Genomic DNA, 19664 nt, shown 5'->3' on the forward strand with positions numbered 1-19664 from the left:
AAATAAAACAGTTTGAAATATCCAGAATGAACTTCATTCTTTTAACAAATATATTTAATCAAAAATACCAGTAATTCATAATCTGTGCTCCCAATGGAAGCCTTATAAATCTAATTACTATATAACATTAAAATTTCATTCCATTCTTCTTTGTTTTTCTAAGCATCACTTTACAAAATAAATCACTTTAAAGAATTTTTTTAATACTTGAACTAATACATATTTTTTAAAAAAACTGCACATATATGTAATTTTTTTTAAAAAAAATTATGATAAAGAGATAGCTAAAAAGAAAGAATACATTCTATATCTATACAACAAGGCAATTTATGATCAAAGTTGATTCTGGCTGATTTTTGTTTAGATAACTATTATTTATTATAAACTATAATTTTTATTTATTTATTTATTTTAGATTCCAGAAAATATGAGATTAAATCTCAACACTGCTATTAAAAATGACTATTCTAGGTAGCTCATATTTTGATCTGATTAAATTTCTCAGGGGAAAAAAAAACTTTAAAAAAGGAAAATGCACATTTTTTTTAGATGTAATTGAATTTTTGATTACATAGAATTATCAATAGAATTTAAAAAAAAACAAAAAGATATAATATAACTTTCTTGGAGCTAACCATGAAGAATGCCCATTTAACTTCTGAGAAAAGTTAACAAAACTTTAAGAAGAAAGTAAAGATGTATCATCATAAAATGATACCTTTTTATCTTGACCTTCTTTGCTGCCATACTCATCTGTACTATCAATCACATACAATGGAAGAACATGTAACTGCTCATCTTCAGGTTTCTCCCAACCTTTATGTTTAGTTAAAGTTACAACCTAAAAAAAAATTGAATTCATATCTTGCTATGCATAAAAAGACTTCAATATTTTAAAATTACATGATAAATACTGAATTCCATAAAAAAAAAAAAAAAAAAAAAAAAAAAAAAATTACTATTTCCAATTGCTAAAAGAATTTTTTAAAAAAATTTTTATTGGTTATATGAGCATTAATACAAAAGAAAATAAGAAAAATATTTGGGAACAAACTATATAATAAAAGAACAGCACTAGGAATCTTAAAATTAAGTAATAGTATAATTATAGTAATCATCGAATATATCAAACCATAAATAAAAAGAAAAACCATTCTTATTAAAAACTGGCATCCTAATAATAATATGCATATTTTGAACTATTCATATATTATATTTAATGTAAATAAAACTATTTATTTTATTTCCAAACTCACTGTTGTTTCATCAGTATTCTACTACATATAAACAATAATTTCCCTTTTAATAATCAGTTGACTAGATACATGATAATAAGACATTCTTCATCTATATTTGCTTAACAGTATTGAAATTTCATTTAATACATGCATACCATGCAGCATGGCTAAATATATTATAATGGAATTTCAATGTTATAAAGTAAAATAGGATTGGCATAAAATAATATGACCATGGGACGGATGGAAGGCTGTTTACAACGAAAATTTATAAATTAGATTGAAATGTATCTAATAATAAAAACTTTACTAAAAATTAAGAAAATATTTCTCAGTGCATTTTCCTACCTTTACAGTTTGTAACTTATTATTCAGCAAATGGAATATATTATTTAAACATCACAGAAATAAAGTAAATAACTTTTTTTTTCAATCATTCTTTTACATAATTATCCAACATATTCTGAATACTTTTCTTTACTATAAAACATAGCAAATAATGCAAAAATCTTGTCGATAAAAAAAAAAACTGTTAAGTTGATGAAAGAGAAGTAAGGGAGTAATTAGCCAAAGTAATCAAGCCTATGCTGGGATCTAAACAAGAATAGAAAAATAAATCCAAAAATCTAAATATACTTGTGTTTTATCACATCAAACAAGCTACTAGCACCTGAACATTATTTCAAAATTCAGACCACAGGATCACTAAAAATATATTACAGAAGAGCTATAATTTCTGATCATTAGTCATTATTTTCCATCTTTAAAAACATTTTGCATTACTCTAAGCAAGATTTGAATGTAATATTAATACACAAGACAGGGAATACAATAAAAAGAAATTATACAGCGAATGCCTCAAACATTTCTGAAATTCATTAAATACCCAATTTTATCGCAGACAGTTCTTTCAAATTTTACAAGGTCAGTAGAAAGCAATTTCTCTTTTCTCTAATAATAAAAGATATCTGTTATATTTGCTTCTTCAATGCAAGTAATTTGCAATGCATCTTTCTGAACAAATAAATTGCATTTCATAGGCACCTTGAAAATTTTATCTGTTTGGGCTATTCTGTATGTTACTTTTTATTCGTTTAAATTTTTGATGATTCATTATAAGTCAGTAACACATATACTAATTAAAACAATACAAGAGTTTGAACTATGAATGATACATGTAGTCAATATGCAAGTTTTAAAAAATGCATATTGAAAACAAAATAATATATAAAAAGTCTGTTTTCTCAATTATTTATTTTCTCAAAAATAAAAAAACTCAATATACAGAATTGGTTTAATCTCAGTTTTTCCAAATCTTTAGCTTGAGACATCAGATTCAACAAACAGAAAGCTTTTTTTTATGAAGGAAATGTTAAAAAATGTCTTAATATTTTTAATAATCTTTGGTTTTACCAATTGGGCCACAAAATCAATGTTCATAAATGCTATACAACAAATATGACAAAAAAAAAATTGATCTATAAGACCAAAACTGGCAGAGAATAATACTTGATTATCCATTCTTTCTTGCAGGCCCACAACTAAGGGCTATGCAGAAGTATTACAATATCTAGTTCATTTTTTTTTCTCCCATTATGCCTTTACAAAGATTCTTAATATCTTGTATATTAAGATTATCTACCCTCTAGACATGAGAAAAGTTTAAACTGTTTAAAATTTTCTTAAATATGAAATACCAGTTTTATTTTAATTTTGAATAGTAATAACACCATTTTAAATTTTCTCTTAAGTAAATATTACAAATATGAAATGTAATGAAAAAGGTGGGAAACATAGCTGCTTGTAAAGCAATAAAGATAAATATTTGTACTAACCATAGTGCTGCTCTTAAAAACATGAAGTAAATTTTTCTGGAACTTTTATTAAATAGAAAAATAAAATGAGTAAAATATTCCATGCCCAAAGTTTTTATGCAAGAAAATATTACCTAACACCTAGGATTTTGCTACTTTTTCAATATTTATATGTGGAATAATGTTTCATCCCTCGAAAATATCTAATAAATAGTATGAAAATTCATATATGATTTGGATTTTTTTTAATTTGTGAATTTTACAGACATGACGGATTTGGAATAAAAACCTGAGCCACATAAAATGACGAAGAGTGCAAACATAAATATCCAGAACTAAAATAAGCATGATAAATTGAAATATAAAATGTACACATTTATACAAAAAATGCTTGAGATATTGCAGAATTAATCATCATTCTCAAGAATGATAAAATTTTATTCCAAAAAAAATTGAGATTCAAGAATTTCTGCAGAAATGTGTCATGTCTAATATTAAAATGCATATTTTAGAGAACTCAATTAAAGGTGGCGAAAGGACACAAATTATCAGTATTTCTGAACCAATGGAAATAAAATGGAAATAGCAATTAATAAGATGATTATTATAAAATGAAAAGGAATAAAGATTATTTATGTAAGTATACAAATATTATAATATAAATGGTCAACAAAAAAAAAACAAAAAAAGTATCTGATTAATCATATCATTAAATAAATTCAGATTTTTTTCCCATTAAAATTAGTATTATAATATTAATAACAATGTATTAAATAATGTAAAATAAAATAAAAGATTTAAAAACAAATCATTACAAGGGAAAACTTGACTAGTAAATGAAAAGAGAAGCTAAAACATTAAAAAAAAAATATACCTATTTTACAATTTTCCAAATAATAAGTTAATGCTGCAAAATTTAATTAGCACTTCCAGAAAATATAAATTCCAAAAGCAGGGGGAAAAAATCAAAGTACATGTGAAGCCCTTGTACTCTGTGTTCACTACACCAGATCTAAATACCATCACCATTACTACTTACCCATCCAGTGGAACAAAATGTCAAAGTGTAGTGTTAAAAGAGGATTTAGGTATAAGGAAGTGGGAAAATTATAGAAAAAGTGAAAATATATATGAAAAGAAATGAAAAGGATCATGCAGAAATAAGAATAAAGTATTCATTGCATATGTAAAAGAGAACAGTTAAAATTGCAATGACGGTCCAGTATAATTTTATAAAATGTTTTATAAAGTATTTGCTTAGATGGAACAAATTTTAAAAAACTAAATTTGCTTTTTAAGAGGCAGGTAATATATTAGAAAACCTTAGCCTTATTCGCATACATAAAAAAATTAATTGTTAAGACATTAACAAAGAAGTTGGGATTTGGCATCAATAGGGATATTTTTAAACTCTCACAAGTGCTGCAGACTGCGCTGGGCAATTATATATATATATATATTAATTTTGCAACTGTCTCTTACTTTTTGTCAGAGGATATCCTACATGCTTCAATAAAATGATTAAAAGAAGGTATACATGCCTAGAAAAAGGAATTCAAAGATTATAGGTGAATGTGTAAGGAAAGATAGGGAAAGGTAAAAACCAATCATGCTAATAGAAGAGAATATTTTACTAACCACAGTGCATCCATTATTCATGTTTTGTAAATCTTTGTGTGAGTGTGCGCAGTAATCTATGCATGCTGTTACTCCAGAGAAAGGTCGTCCTTTTCTGATACCTAACCGACAATCGGATGCTTGCTGCTCAAATTCGGTCTGTAAGCACAAGATACATTATTTTATTTGGCATCTATAAAGTGACAGTGACGGGTCCAAATGATTGGGTTTTTTTTTTTTCTTAATTTGTATTACCAAGCACTCTGCCATTTTTTGTTTTGTTTTCAAATGTTCAAGTTATTTACAATTTATACCATGTTTGTTTTCTCTATTTTTGTAAAAAGTATCGTGAATTTGAAATTGTAATAGATAATAAGTTAATATCCAAATTATTAGAGGTATTATTGTACTTTTGATCTCCCAAATTATCTCTGAAAATTGATTGTTTTTGTGTGGTTTTGCATCCGAAAATATTCACATTTAAAAATAAAAAAAATAAAAATGAAATGGCTACAATTTCAGTTTTGAGAGAGAATATGTAATAACAGTTGATATTGTATTTAATTTGGTGCTATTACAGAGTATTACACAGAGCATTCAAAGTTGTTATTTTGACTTTCATCAAATTGCTTCTTCTTGTCTTCTCATATAATAAAAGTAAATAATAATTTCTCAAGGTATACAGCCCAAATACCTAAAAAAAGATACTAACATTTTCAAAGTTGATTAAAAGTCTGGGCTTAAAAAATATCCATATCATTTGAAACCTTCTAGATCTTACAGAAAGTTTTATAAATTTTCATGGAAACAATATTGGCATATTTATCATATATGTATTTTATTATTTGAGCCAAACTGTTCATATAAAACAAAATTTCATATCTAGTTTACATACAGCAAAGAATTGAGTTTCAAACACTAGAGAATAAATGACAATGTCTTAATATGAATTGTACAGTTTGTCAATACTTCTTATTGCTTGTAATTTATGAAACATAAATTCAAGGTAATTAACTTGGAAATAAGTCCTCTTTAAAAATATACAAATTGCATTCACATAGATCATCTACATGTTTAGATGTGTATAATCCCCAAAATTTTAAATTGGAATCTCTAACTTTTCATCAATTAAATGATTCTGAAATAATAAGATATTTCCAGATATAAAACTTTAAAGAGGTTTTAAATAATTAAGAGACATAAAAAACTAGAGAAGCTGTTTCAATATATCCAAATGAAGCAAATAGGTATTTTTGTTAATACTTTTATTTTCATTCAAGTTTTCATTTCAGCCATTAATTTCCTTTTAAGATTAAACTTTAAAAAATGTTTATCATACAGAGCAATGGAATATAATTAAATAAGAATTCCAAATGCATTACTTTATTTACTTATTTAATTACAAATAAATAAGTAAATAATATCTGACTAATATTCTTGAAGCATATTGTAAAAATAATCAAAAATTCTAGATAGATTTAGCAATTAATATTAATAAAGCTAACTTAAAAGTCTTTAGAACAGCAGAAAAATGAAATACAAATGCTTTTTTCCTGAAATTTTCCTTTATAACTGAAATATAAATAGCATAAAGCTGTTCATTTACATGAGCAAGTTTCCACAAAACGAAATTTGAAATCAGTTTTAAGAATTTTTTTTATATTTAATCGCTTTTTACCGGAAAAAGTATTACTACAGAAATAAAAATAATTATGTAATGAAAATTTTTAAGCTCTTGTTTAGTTTTTTTTTTAAAAAGGTATTTTATCAAAGTCTATTGACACTGCAATTGTCCACATACAAGAAACTGTTTTTTGTATTTTAGCCAGTGAGGTTTATTTATTTATATTTAACATCATATAAATTTGTACTTTGTACAGAATTCTCTTTTGGCATCCACCACATAAATTAAAGACTTCCCAAAGAATTTCTAGAAATACAATGAGATTCTTTTTGTCCCAAACAAAAACTTCATTTGAAATGTTAGGTAGAATCTGTTACATGAGTCAATTTCCTTTGGTATCTTTAAACTTATTAACTTATTTCAAAAAAGAAAAAAAATATATCCATATAAAGGAACACTGAAAGACATCATGCTTTGGTTTCAAATCCATTTTAGGAAATTTTGATTCCTACCAGGGCATTTTTTTTCCAAAACTGAGATTCTCCTCCTCCAAAGAAAATAATAATCATGATGTTTTGAAAACTTTTGATATTTCTACAAATTTTATAAACTGTTGGATAAAATAAAATCTGAAACAATGAGGTTCTTATAACTGGCATTAAAATTTTGCAATTCAATGCAAATTTTTAATTTCTATTCAAAAATGTTTAACTTATAATTTGAAAAATAATAAAAAAATACCCTTTTATATTTATAAAGAGGCACAACTTTCCTCTTTTTGCTTTCTTGTATACAAAGCATAGACAAAATATTACAATCAACAGTAAATTCGAACTCAAGATTTTGACAAATATCCAAGTTTTAAACTTCCCTCTCAAAAGATACATTTCTGATACATGTATGTCTGTAAGTCCGTCTATCTGTCTGAGAAGAGGATAATTAAAAAACACCTTGTGTTAGAAAAATGAAATTTGATACATCTTTACACCAAATTCATATATTTCTAACAAGTTTTTTTCAAAATCCATTAACAGGAAGTCTGTCAGTTTGGTTATTCCAAATATAACTACAAAACAAACAGAGCTAGATGAATAAAATTTCAATATGAATCAAATTGGAACCAAATCTATCGGGGAACTGACTTTCTGTCAACCTGTCCTTTCAGAAGCATATACATGCAATGACAAATGTATAAATGTTATATGCGATTCTGTGATTACAATTAGAGTGATTACAATTAGAGTGATTACAAAATTATGTATCAAATTTTGATATTAATCAGCTGAAGAAAATACGTTTAAAACAAAAATTCAATTTTTGGATATTATTAATTGCATGCCAAAGATAACAATTAAAAATGCTAAATCCAACCAAAGATCAATATTTCATTATTATTGAGGGGGGGGGGGGATTACACCTTTATTAAAGAAAATGCAATAAAGTTTTGAGATGCCACTCCCACTGGTTTAACGAGCATTTTAATATAAAATATTATTGTCAAAGATTCATTAAAGATGGAAATTTTTAATTGCTTATAACACATCAACTGTTTGCTGAAAATCACAAAATATGCATTTTAGCTATTTTAATCAGGAAAATTTAGATCTGTATTCAGAATTAAATTTGAAAAAAAAATGAGTCCTTGTGTATATATCATATATTTTTAGAAAACATATTTCGAGTGATAAGTAAGCATTTACAATTTAGTTGAGAAATAATTAATATTGGAATAGAAAGCAGTATCTAGATACTTCTTTGGGTGCACTTTACTCTTCAAGAAAAACAAAATTTATTGATTGCTAAAAAGGCCCACAAGATGACCAATTTTAAAATAATAAATGTTGTTTGGAATCTTTAACTTAGTAAATTCTTCTCTATATTTAAAATAAGATTTACTTAATTTTAACTTAAAAAAGAAACTATTAAAAAAAAAGTGCTTCATACCTGATTGTAAAATGATTCTGGTGCCATTCTTTTATACAGAAGTGCAACATCAGAAGCTAATGTTTGTAATTTATCTTCTAATTCCTTTTCCTAACAAGAGAAAAAAAATAGCTATTAAAAAAATAATTTTTTTAAAAGTTAACTTTAACAATTAATATGTATTAAATATGCCCACAAAATCTTTTAAATACAAAAAAAAAATGAATATATATTTTCTACATAAACATATAATTTTTACTTATGTTTATTTCTTTTCCTTATTGTAACTTTTATTTTTTCTACATGCAGCAAAATATTACGCTGTGGTATTAAAAACAATCTTTACAACCGTATGCTCATATCCAAGAGCAACATTAGAAAGAAAGTGGTGATCTTGACAAAAATATATATTTCACAAGATTTATATTACAATTACCTTGAGTTAAGATAAAGTGACAAAATTTAACAAAATAAGGCTCTCTTTTTATGGTATCATAATGGCGAGGTAAATGTTTGAATGTTAATTTAGTGGCAAACTGTATTTTAACTAACATGAAACTGAAATTATTAATGGCAATATTTCAGTATGTTTCAATACAATAAGTGATTTTTGAGAAGTACCGTTCAATTACTGCATATATTTTTGAAACAATAGGATAAGTCTATGATCTGCAGTTCTCATATTCTTTGACAGTTTCATTTAGATTATTACTGCATGTAAATCAGATGCATTTCAAATAATATGATCCAAGAGAGAATTTTCAAAACAAGAGAGTAATACAATTTTAAAAGAACAATACAAACTGCAACTGACATTTTCAGTAATTTTATATAATTATTTGACATTTTGCAATAATTTGTAGAATTTATTTAATCATTCATTTTTAGTGAATTTTTGAAGAATTAAAGGCACAGAATTAACTGTAACAAATAATGCATCTCTGAATATATATATATAGTATTTGCTGAAACTGAAATTTTTGTAATGCTTAAATATAAATTATTAATTTCTGAATATTTTAGACACAAGTTTTATTTATTCATTCATTATAAATAACCTAAAGGCCTTACAGCTGCTTTACAGACTTTTATGCTATAATTTTTTTTTCAAGAAAATATAAGATATTTACATATTTTTGCTAATAAGTAATTTAAAAATATATATTTATTTATATTTTGTAACTGCTCTTTTACAAAAAATTAAAATAACTGCAAATAATTTTATTCAACCATCTACCAAAAAAAATATATTGTGTGCTCATAATTACATCCTAAATTAATTCTAACAAGACTGAACTATGGAACTGGAACTTAAAATTAAACATTATATAATAAATATTTCCTTTTGAATTTATATGGATATACTTTTGATTAATGCATAGAAAATGATGCAACTAAAAAAATAAGCCTTCATAAATGAAATATAACATACTAAAGAACAATTATATGGAGTATCTAAATTTATTTTTAAAATTAAGCACGAAAAGTTACAATATGTGCTCTACCTCATCCTTCTCAGTTAATTTGAACTTTCTAGCATTTTTGCTTCTAGCAAATTTACATCCATTGTAATACATGCTCCAAGAACAGCCAAATGAAAAGGATGCACCACAAGTTTCTGGATCTAAACCTTGGCATGCACATGTTCTCCTAAAAGAAAGACATCAATTGCAACTATATTAAAATAAAATTACAAAGGCCAGTTCAAAGAGTACTCCCAAACAAATGTTTAAAATGAGATAATTATTTACAACTTCTTCTATTTTTTTATTTAAAAAAATAAAAATAGCAATATAATAAATGATATTAGAAAATGTAAAAAATATACAAAAAAAATATTATTTTTAATATTTCTTCCTTTTAATATAAAGATGTAAAATATTGATCATATACACAGTTTCAAGAATTTGTGCCTGGTTTCCAAACAAATATATATCATTATCATGAACATTATAGAATATGAATAAATAACTCCTTCCATTTATTAACAAATTTTAATATTAAAAAAAAATCAATTTACAAGAACATACTTTTATATAACACAAAAAGGAAAATTCTTTGATTTTATTTCCTAATTTTAGTCTGATTTAATCATTAATATTTCAAAATTTCAAAAAAAAATTTCTCAATTTCTCATCAGATGGCACTCAAATAGAATGAAAAATTAATTAAATTAGTTTTAAAATGTTATATAATATCTTAAAATGTTTAAATAGTACACTGTCTTTGGTTAGCATTTAAAATTTCAAGACTAGAACCTCGAGAAATAGGTGAAATATCAATTACAAGATTCTATTTTTACATAAAAGGCAAGTTACTTAAAAGAATGTAAAAAAAATTGATAAAATAAAAAATATTAAATAATTACTTCTGGCAAATTATTTAAAAGCATGTAAAAACTGATAAAATAAAAAAAAGTATTAAATAATTACTTCTATAATTTTGAAAAAAAACTGCAGAAAATAATTTTAAGACTGCTTGTATTTTATTAATTAATTCTTAATTTTTTTTACATATATGAAAAATTATATGAAGAGAACAAAAGACTTAATAGAGTGTGCTCCCTAAGATCCTAAATCTCTTCCACTGATTAATAAATTTCACCATTTAGATCTTGATGAAATATAATTATACTGCAATTATGCATTTAAGCAGGAGTGTTCTCTTTTATTTTGTATTCATCACAAAACAGCATGATTTATGATGAGTTACAAAATAGAGTGAAAAGAGCCCATTATGCTTTCTGCACCTTTTTCCACTGACCAATTAAATACTTAATTTGATAAATATCTACAAATCTGGTAAAGAAATCGCATATGATAATTTAATTTTTATGAGCTAATTTTATTTGTATTACTATACGAGCTAATTTTATTTTTCAGTATTGCACTGCTGTATAGTAAAACCAAGTTTTGAATGTACGAATGCAATCTAAGGTTTCACTAAGGCAATTCTTTAAAAAAAAAATGCTTTTACTTATTTTTTTGTTTATTGCACTTGCATAAACAGACAAATTTCCGTTAAACAGATTTCTTCACAAAATTTGTGAGAAATCTACAATTTTGCTGCAAAGTTTATGCACTATCTAACCCAATGTATTTTAGAATTATCAAAGTCACAAACACGCACACACAAATGAAAAAAGACTTTTTAACTAAATTAATTTAAATCTCACAACTGAAATTTTTTACAGATACAATACTTCTTCTTTGTACAGGAATATATATATGCAATGATATCGTTAAATCTAAATTAAATCATAATTATTTTCCTAATATTTATCTTTATTTAACCCATATTAACTTAATTCTAAAATGTTATCTTATTTCCTGATCCAATTCCACCTGCAACAATGCAACAGAAGCTCTGTAAAAATGCTTAACTCAGCGGTTCTCATGCTCCGAGTGAAGGGGTAAATAAAAATCTGTCAGTCTAAATCAATTCTTTTAAAAGATACCTAAATTCCCTCTACCTAAATCGATATGAATAAGGAAATCCTTATCAGAATCTCATGGTATATAATGACCAGGGAAAAATATTTTTGTCCCTTTTCGCTCCCGTGGCATGCTGTAAACAGACATCAGTACTTGTACATAAATTATGCCTCCTGGGATGGAATAAAGTGAAGTTTAAAATTTAAAAGTTTTTTTCTTCATCATGAAACTGCTAAAAAATATATGTGTTTTACATTATATATATATTAATAGTTTGGTGCCTTAAAATATTAATTTAAAAAAAAAAAAAAAAATATTAAAACTATTGTTTTAGAATAAACAGTTTTATAACTTACATTTCATTAGTTCCACATTTCCTTTGTGTTGGAATCCCAAAATTAACTGTTTTGTAAACTACAGTTTTGTACAGCATATCAGCTACATGTTCAGATACACCTTCCCATGCAACCATTGCAATTATTATATATGCTGTGGGACATGTGTGACCAGGTCTGTGGCGTATAACTGTAAGCAACTTTTCTTCTGGTCCTGATCTCCGAATAACCCATTTAGCTAATGGGCATCCTTGTGAGGTTTTCCCTTCTTTACCTGAATAAAGTAGCTTTTCAATACGTATGGCTTTTCCTTTCTCACCAGACCTGAGAAAATATGGAAAAAAGAAATATAATTTATGATAAAAATATTAATCTATCAATATTAATAGCATGAAATTCTCAATTTCTTTTATATGCTGACACTTTATATGAAGCAAACATATATTAAAACAAGGGATATAGTAAAATTTTTCAGGTCTCTCAGAATTTAAAAAACAATTAAGAGATTCTATCCTTATAATTAACTAAAAGAAGATAATGATTGATGAAGGAATGATGACAATATTAAAAAAAAAAAAATCAAGAAGACAGAATGCTTAGTGGACAAACTGCAAATACTTTGTGAAGATAAACTCACTGAGAACATCTATACTTCAGAATTGAATAAGAAGTTATTTTATATCCTTAGCCACTAAAGAGATTTGTAGTGTACGGGGGGAGGGGGGGGGGAATAATCCAACTTATTTTTGAAATTTTAATTTAACTATCTTGAGAATATAATAAATGCTTTAATAATAACTGTTATCTTCATGGGATAGAATAAGGGCTCTGAAAAAAAATATATCATCCTAAACTAATTAATAATAGCCAGAAAAATTTTTTCTTTTACTGCCATTTACAATAAAACAGATTAGCCTAAAATGATTGCATTTTGTTTTTCAAATCAAACTTAATTATTTTTATTTTATTACGGAGATATGATTTTTGAATTGAATTTCTTTACATAATGCTCTTTTGATTATCAAGTTCTATAGTTTTGTTAAATGACAATAATAAAAATGCATCTCAGCAAACATGAAATCCAAACTAAACCTACAATCCTTATATACTAGATCTATTTATAAACATTATAAATTATACCATAAAGAGCAATAATGTATTGCCCACAAAAGATGTAATATCTGAATCAAACATTAAAATAAAAAAAATAAAAAATTACCTGCATTCCATTAGTTCTCTAATAGCAGAAACTGAAGCTCCACTTCCTAAATGAGTATAATAAGGAAGTTTTTCTGATGGCAGCACTAAAAAAAGCATGTAGCAATGAACATTGAATAAAAATATACATTTGCTATATATTTTAAAATCTATGATAAATATTATAACTGAAAATAAAAAAAAATTCATATAAATTTATATTTTATTTTTCTAGATTGAATTAATACTGTTTTACAAGAAAAGATTAATTTTTTTAAAATCTTTTGTTTATCCAAAATAACGATTTTTTTTTTTTAATGTTTCATTTTAATGCAGCTTATAGTTTATTTATTTTCTAAAATGCAATAAAAAACTACCCAAGGAGAAAAGTTTTCAGATTGCAAAAATTCAGTTAAAAAAAGTAAGGTTTGTTCATAAAAGTCAAGTTAAAAGTAATTAGAGCAAAATAAAAGATTAATTTCTAAAATATTCAACATTTTTAAAATCCCATTCCTTATCTGAATACAAAAGTTTAAATAATTTTTTCACAGCATAACAAAGCATAAATATCAATAAAAAAAATTAAATGACTGTGAATATAATACATATAATCTAAAATCCAACATTTTTTTTTTTTTTTCAAAAATTACAAATGTAGAAGAGATACTCAACAATTAAGCGCACCATTCTCCCCTCCCTCAATGCATTATTTATAAAATAATTTTTTTAAGGTAATAAAAAAATTCTCTTAATCATATAAAAAATGCTCTTTTTCATTCAGCATTTATTAAATATAAATTAGAGAAATAACGATAGATATATATACACATATTAACCACCATTGTTTTCTTCATACTAACATTTAATTATCATTACTAACCACTTTTATGAAATGAATCTAATTCCATTTTTAGATTCATTTACCCTTAAATTTTTCTTTTTATTCAAAGAAAACACTTCCTTTCATGAAAAAAAGTAATAATATAAATACCATGATTATATAAGTACTTAAAATTTTATTTTCTTAATGCTTCCAAGTAATTAATTAATACATATAATCAACAGTCCAAATCTCATTGTTTTACTAATTAATTTATATAGTTAATGAAAATTTAAATAGTTTCCAAATCTAAAAGTAAACATTTTGACAGTTCCCTATCATTAAACAGAATGGAACAAGAACTGTATTACTCATATTTCACAATTATTATCTTACATATATTTTTTTTTACATTTAACAAAATTATTTTCACTTAGAATAAATCATAGATAGTTTTAAATTTACATTTTTTTGTAAAGAATTTGTTGAGATATTTCTTCTATCATCAGTGCAGCTTTAGCAGTCTTCTAAAAATGGTAATTGATAATTCATTATTTTCAATTTAAATACTAAGGTATTTATATTTTACAATTAGAAATTAATCCTTCATTTTCAGATTGAGAACTAAAAACTGTCATGTTATCTATGCTTAAACATCGATATATTTATAATACATTCATTTCATATAAATAAAAAAAAAAGCTTTAAAAGTTGTGGTAGACTAGATAGAAAACTAATTACTAAAACTGGATATATTTATGTAATATTTAACAATTCTAAATGATATTTAAAGAGAAATAAAAATTTTAAAAGCAAAAGAGAAAACTTCAGTATAATATCTTTTAATCACAACTTTTGTCTGATTTTATGAGCTGCCTGATCAAAAGAAAGAAAAATCTACATATTCTCCTCCCTTTTTCTTTTTAACCTGAAATATATTTAGGAACTTTCTTCTTTAGATAAACAGATAAGCCTTCAATAAATTATAAACAAATAATAAATTTTTGAACAATATTTAATTAGCAATGATTTTATGAATTAATTCTATTATAATAAATTAGTATTCACATTAAAAATAAAATAGTTATCTACATTTCATATTATTCTTTTTCTGTTTCTAGTAGCATATTGTTTCCCTTTATCTATTTCTATACAATTGCTAATCATCATTAAAAAATATTTACAAGAACAGTTTTAATAAAGGAATTAATTAGTAACATTAAATGACTTGTTTCAATTTTTAAACTTAATAAGGTTAATTAGGTTTAATTTTATGTGGTTATGCAGATATTATTCCTCTATCTATACCAACTAAAAAGTGCATAAATAAATGTTAGAATAGCAGACTGTATGAATAGTTTGAATTTAAAAATATTTTAGAATTCATTTATCATTAAATAAAACTGAATTTGCTTAAACTTCAATTTAATTACAAAAACTCTGCCAGTACCATTTCTACCTTAAAAATTACAAAGAAACTATATTTAAATCTAGGACATTCATAAATTATATTTTGTTTTAATTAAGTTTGTATTGTTAAAAATTGAGCTATTGTCAGTTATTTTGAAACAATATATAGAGTCAGATTGTCAAAAACTTTATGATAGTAAATGCATAAGAAAACAACCTGTCATTTTTTTTCTTATTTTATTTCAGTAGCTTCATCTAAATTTATATTTTAAATATCCTATTAAAGTAAAAAACATTTTAAGCAAATTTTTTCAGTTAATTTGTTTTAATATCCAACTAAAAACTTAATAATGATCATGATCTAAATATTTAATTTTTTTAAAGTTATAAACAATATAGATTCCTGAATTCAAAGCCGACAAAAAAAAAAAGACAAGGTTTGTATAACATGAAATGCAAGGCTCCGATTTTTGAAAGATGGAAGGAAAATTATTAAACTCTCAGCAAGCAGTATTTCTAATGTTTGAAAGAATATGAATTTGGTTCATTCAATTCTTAACAAAATTAAAGCGTACTACTTATATTTGAAAAAGATTTCAAGTAACTTTAAATTATCATATAACAATCCAATTTGCATATAAATTCCTTTAAAAAAATGAAATAACAATATTTGATTGCCTAAATGATTTTCTTTCAAGTTTTACAGTTTGAATTTTAAATCTGTCGCAAATTTTAATTCTGCTACTTTTAGCTACACATTTTTTTATAAGTTATAGGCTATTTTGGAAAAGTTAATTTTTCAAAAGAAAAAAAAAAGAGGTTGCACTACTTGTAAAAATATTTCATATCAAGAAGTAAATGTTCAAAACTTAATTGAAATTTTTAACCTTTGATTTTAATTTAAAGATTCAAAACAAAATATTGTTATGCTTTTAGTATCTTTTATAAATATTTAAAAATCTCTTATTATAATATATTATAATAACAGTTGACAGTATGCTATAAAAGTTTAATCGTAAGTTATTTAGTGATTGAAATTATAAATAAAATAATCTAAAATAAATTTGGTGATAATTCCAAATCTTAATACATTAATGATATAGAGTTTCAATAATTACATTTAAATATTATACTCTACATCCATATTTTAAATACTGAAAAAGTTTTTAATTCCATAGAATATTTTAATTCAAATTATAAATAATATATAAAATATGTAAGTCTTTAAAGTAACAGAATTGGCATGTACACATAAAAAAAAAAAGCTAATACTTTGAAAATTAAATATTAGTGATTTTACATCTTTACTTTAAAACAAATTTAGAAAAGATGGAAATTTTATCTATTAAAATCTTTGATGACAAATTTGGCCTCTCCATTTAAAAAAATTAAATGATATAACTATGCTTGGTTATAGAATTATTAATATTTTATTTTCTATCAGAAATAATAAAAAAAATGCATATAGTCTTCAAAATTCATGTAAGCTCTCAATATAATTATTTAAATATCTAAAGCTTTACTTCAGCTTATTCAAAATTGCCTAAGATATTTACAAGACTTTTAAACAATCTAAATATATTCAGAATTTTTTTTTTTAACTCGACTGATTACACGCCATTTAAAACGAATGTTAAATTACGTTTAAATATAATGTTTTTCATTTCTAAATGATAATTCATTTTGTTATTAAACATAATTATCACTATATATTCCTTTAAATGGAAAATTTTGTAACTGTAGTATCCGCAGCTAAAATACCTACCACGTTTATGTTGACTTCTAATATTTCTGCCCCCACTCCCCTTCATTTCTTTGAAATTACTATTTTTAGAAAACGAAATTTTTCATCTTGTCATTTTGACAGACTTCAATTTTTATAGCATAAATGATAAAGAATTTTGTATTAAGTGAAACAGTACATCCAATTCTGCTTGTATCTAATTTAAAAGGTGATAAAACTAAAGAAGTAAACATATCCACACAAACTACAATAAATTTTTATGAAAAATTTTATTTTTATAGTTAAAATGTCATCATACTTATTTTCATTAATATAAAACTAATAATTTATAACACATATACTGACATCACAATTCTTGAGTATCTAAAATAAAATAAAACAATTTTTAAAAACTAATTAGTTAAAAATTGCTGAAATTTCTCTCATACTTTGATTGAAATCTACATTCTAAAATGATGTCAATTATAAAATCGTATAATATTTAAAATCAGACTCGCACAAACACATATTCTCACCTTCTTTATTTTTTAAACAATCGCATTGAGGTGGCTCAAGTTTTGTGTTGCTGCGCAGCTTTTCAATTCTTTCTAACGGATCCATATCTTTCTTATCTGCACCCACACCAACTGGAGTTGAGCAATTATTATCAAGAAAGTCATTTGAAGTATGATTTGCATAGTTACTTGGAAAATGGGATAGATAATTTGGTGCAGATGGTTGAAGGGGGAGGTCTTGATGTCCAAAATTGTGAGGAATGTCTGATCTCTTAAAAGAGTCCTGAATACGACCACTATCTATGTATGACTTGGAATTGCCTCCCCCTTTCGGAAGCAGAGGGCTATTTTCTGAAAAATTTAACTGCATTTGCTGATTATTGTAAGAGTATGAATTGACGTAAGCTTGGGTGCTATTATGCACACTCGTCGATGCAAATGTAGGCAAACAAGTAGCATTAGAAAAAGATAATTTAGATTTATATGTATTGGTAATATTTATATATGTATTCATAGATGTGGTCGTATTCAATAAAAAAGGAGGCGACTGATTGGATTCATCACAGTTCGCTTCATTTGGTACAGGAATAGGATTTGCAGACGTCCCCGAATGCGTATGCCCACCATTGGCAGAGACATGTGGCGTAGTGCCCGACATAGGAGGTATGGAAGATGGTGGTGGCATACAACCTTGCTGTGAGGGTGCACTTGGAGTCAAAGTCTGTGGAGGCGCAGGATGCCTATACGCGTAAGGAGGTGACGAAAAGCCAGGATTGGCATATCGTGGAGTACCAGTAGAAGAGTGCAATGGCATGTTGGCTCTGTTCACAGAACTATCACAAGGTGTTGGAATCTTTCGTTCTTGATCTACTGTCTTGGCTTCTGATTTTTCACTTTCTGAAAGATTCTTTGTCGGATTGTTCTGTAAATCAACATTTTCACTGCTTGTATCTAAGGCACAATTACTAGAAGGGTTTTCAGGTTTTTCACCTCCATTCACTATTTTGGGTTCTTCACTGGCCTGGGAAAGCTCAGGGTGCCCATTTTGGGATGGCTTAGCAGGTGATTTCTGCAACACAGGAGCTGAATTTTCAGGTGTTTTTCGAGAAAGGCTAGATGAGGATCCATCTGTCCAAGGTGGAGTTTTATCTGACCACTGATTCTGAACTGAAGATTTTGGAGGAGTTATTGAATTAGGGGACAACTGTTGCAGATGCATGAGAGAAGAAGTTTCTGGTGGTCCAGAATATGGCATAGAATTATGCATAACTTCTTGATGATTTGATGGAGGTAGGTACGGTGATGCATAGGATTGTTGATTTACTGGTGAAAGAGGCACAGGAGAGGCAAATGATGGATCATGAACTGGATTACAAATAGGTATTAACTGCCCATGTTCTCTCTGGTTTTGTCGATTATGAATCAAAGTCTTTAAGCGAGTGTTGGTCATGCGGTGGGTAGAGTTGGAACCATCAGTATCTCCAGCTCCATCAACACTGACAGCTATACGACCGTCGTACATTGGCTGGAGGTGAGGATTGTGAGGTGGCACTTGTGGTGAATAGGATGCATACTGTGAATTAGAACTATAAGGATTAATCATTGCAGGTTGCTGAAAACTATTCCCTTGCGGCTGATATTGATCATGACTACGTACCTGTAAGAATAAAAGTTTCAAGCAATTAAATTTTAAAGTCTCATTTATGTCAAATATTGAAGAAAATTATAACACAATGTATCTCCTTTAAAACTATAAAAATAATATAATTTCTGAAATGCCTATATTTATTATTTTGAGTAATTTTCCAACTATACAATAATTTAACCCTTTAAAGGACCATTTCTTTCTAGTCATATTAAGTTAAAATACTTTTAGGCTTAAAATTAGAATAAGAAAAGAGATTCATTTAGCTTATTAGATAAATTTAATTTGATTAATTAATTTGGTTAATTAATAATTAAGTAACAAATCAAGACACATTTTGTTTGAGATAAAGAATTGAAGCATCTAAGT

At 25.7% G+C, this 19664-nt stretch overlaps 1 protein-coding gene across 8 annotated transcripts in view; it reads right to left on the reverse strand.

Moving 5' to 3' along the window:
- Positions 1–19664, reverse strand: part of LOC129976488 (methylcytosine dioxygenase tet3-B-like) — a 92962-nt gene that overhangs the window by 6308 nt on the left and 66990 nt on the right. For 7 of the 8 annotated variants that reach the window (XM_056090296.1, XM_056090212.1, XM_056090132.1 and 4 more), the window contains 7 exons: positions 17672–19307; positions 13205–13289; positions 12007–12309; positions 9722–9866; positions 8238–8327; positions 4691–4828; positions 719–841 (listed from right to left, as the gene is read on the reverse strand). In XM_056090296.1, the coding sequence (XP_055946271.1) occupies positions 719–841; positions 4691–4828; positions 8238–8327; positions 9722–9866; positions 12007–12309; positions 13205–13289; positions 17672–19307 (2520 nt within the window). The remainder of the gene's footprint in view (positions 1–718; positions 842–4690; positions 4829–8237; positions 8328–9721; positions 9867–12006; positions 12310–13204; positions 13290–17671; positions 19308–19664) is intronic. The other variant, XM_056090515.1, reaches the window with a different exon arrangement.

This window comes from Argiope bruennichi, chromosome 1, assembly GCF_947563725.1.
Source record: "Argiope bruennichi chromosome 1, qqArgBrue1.1, whole genome shotgun sequence".
Taxonomy (NCBI): domain Eukaryota; kingdom Metazoa; phylum Arthropoda; class Arachnida; order Araneae; family Araneidae; genus Argiope; species Argiope bruennichi.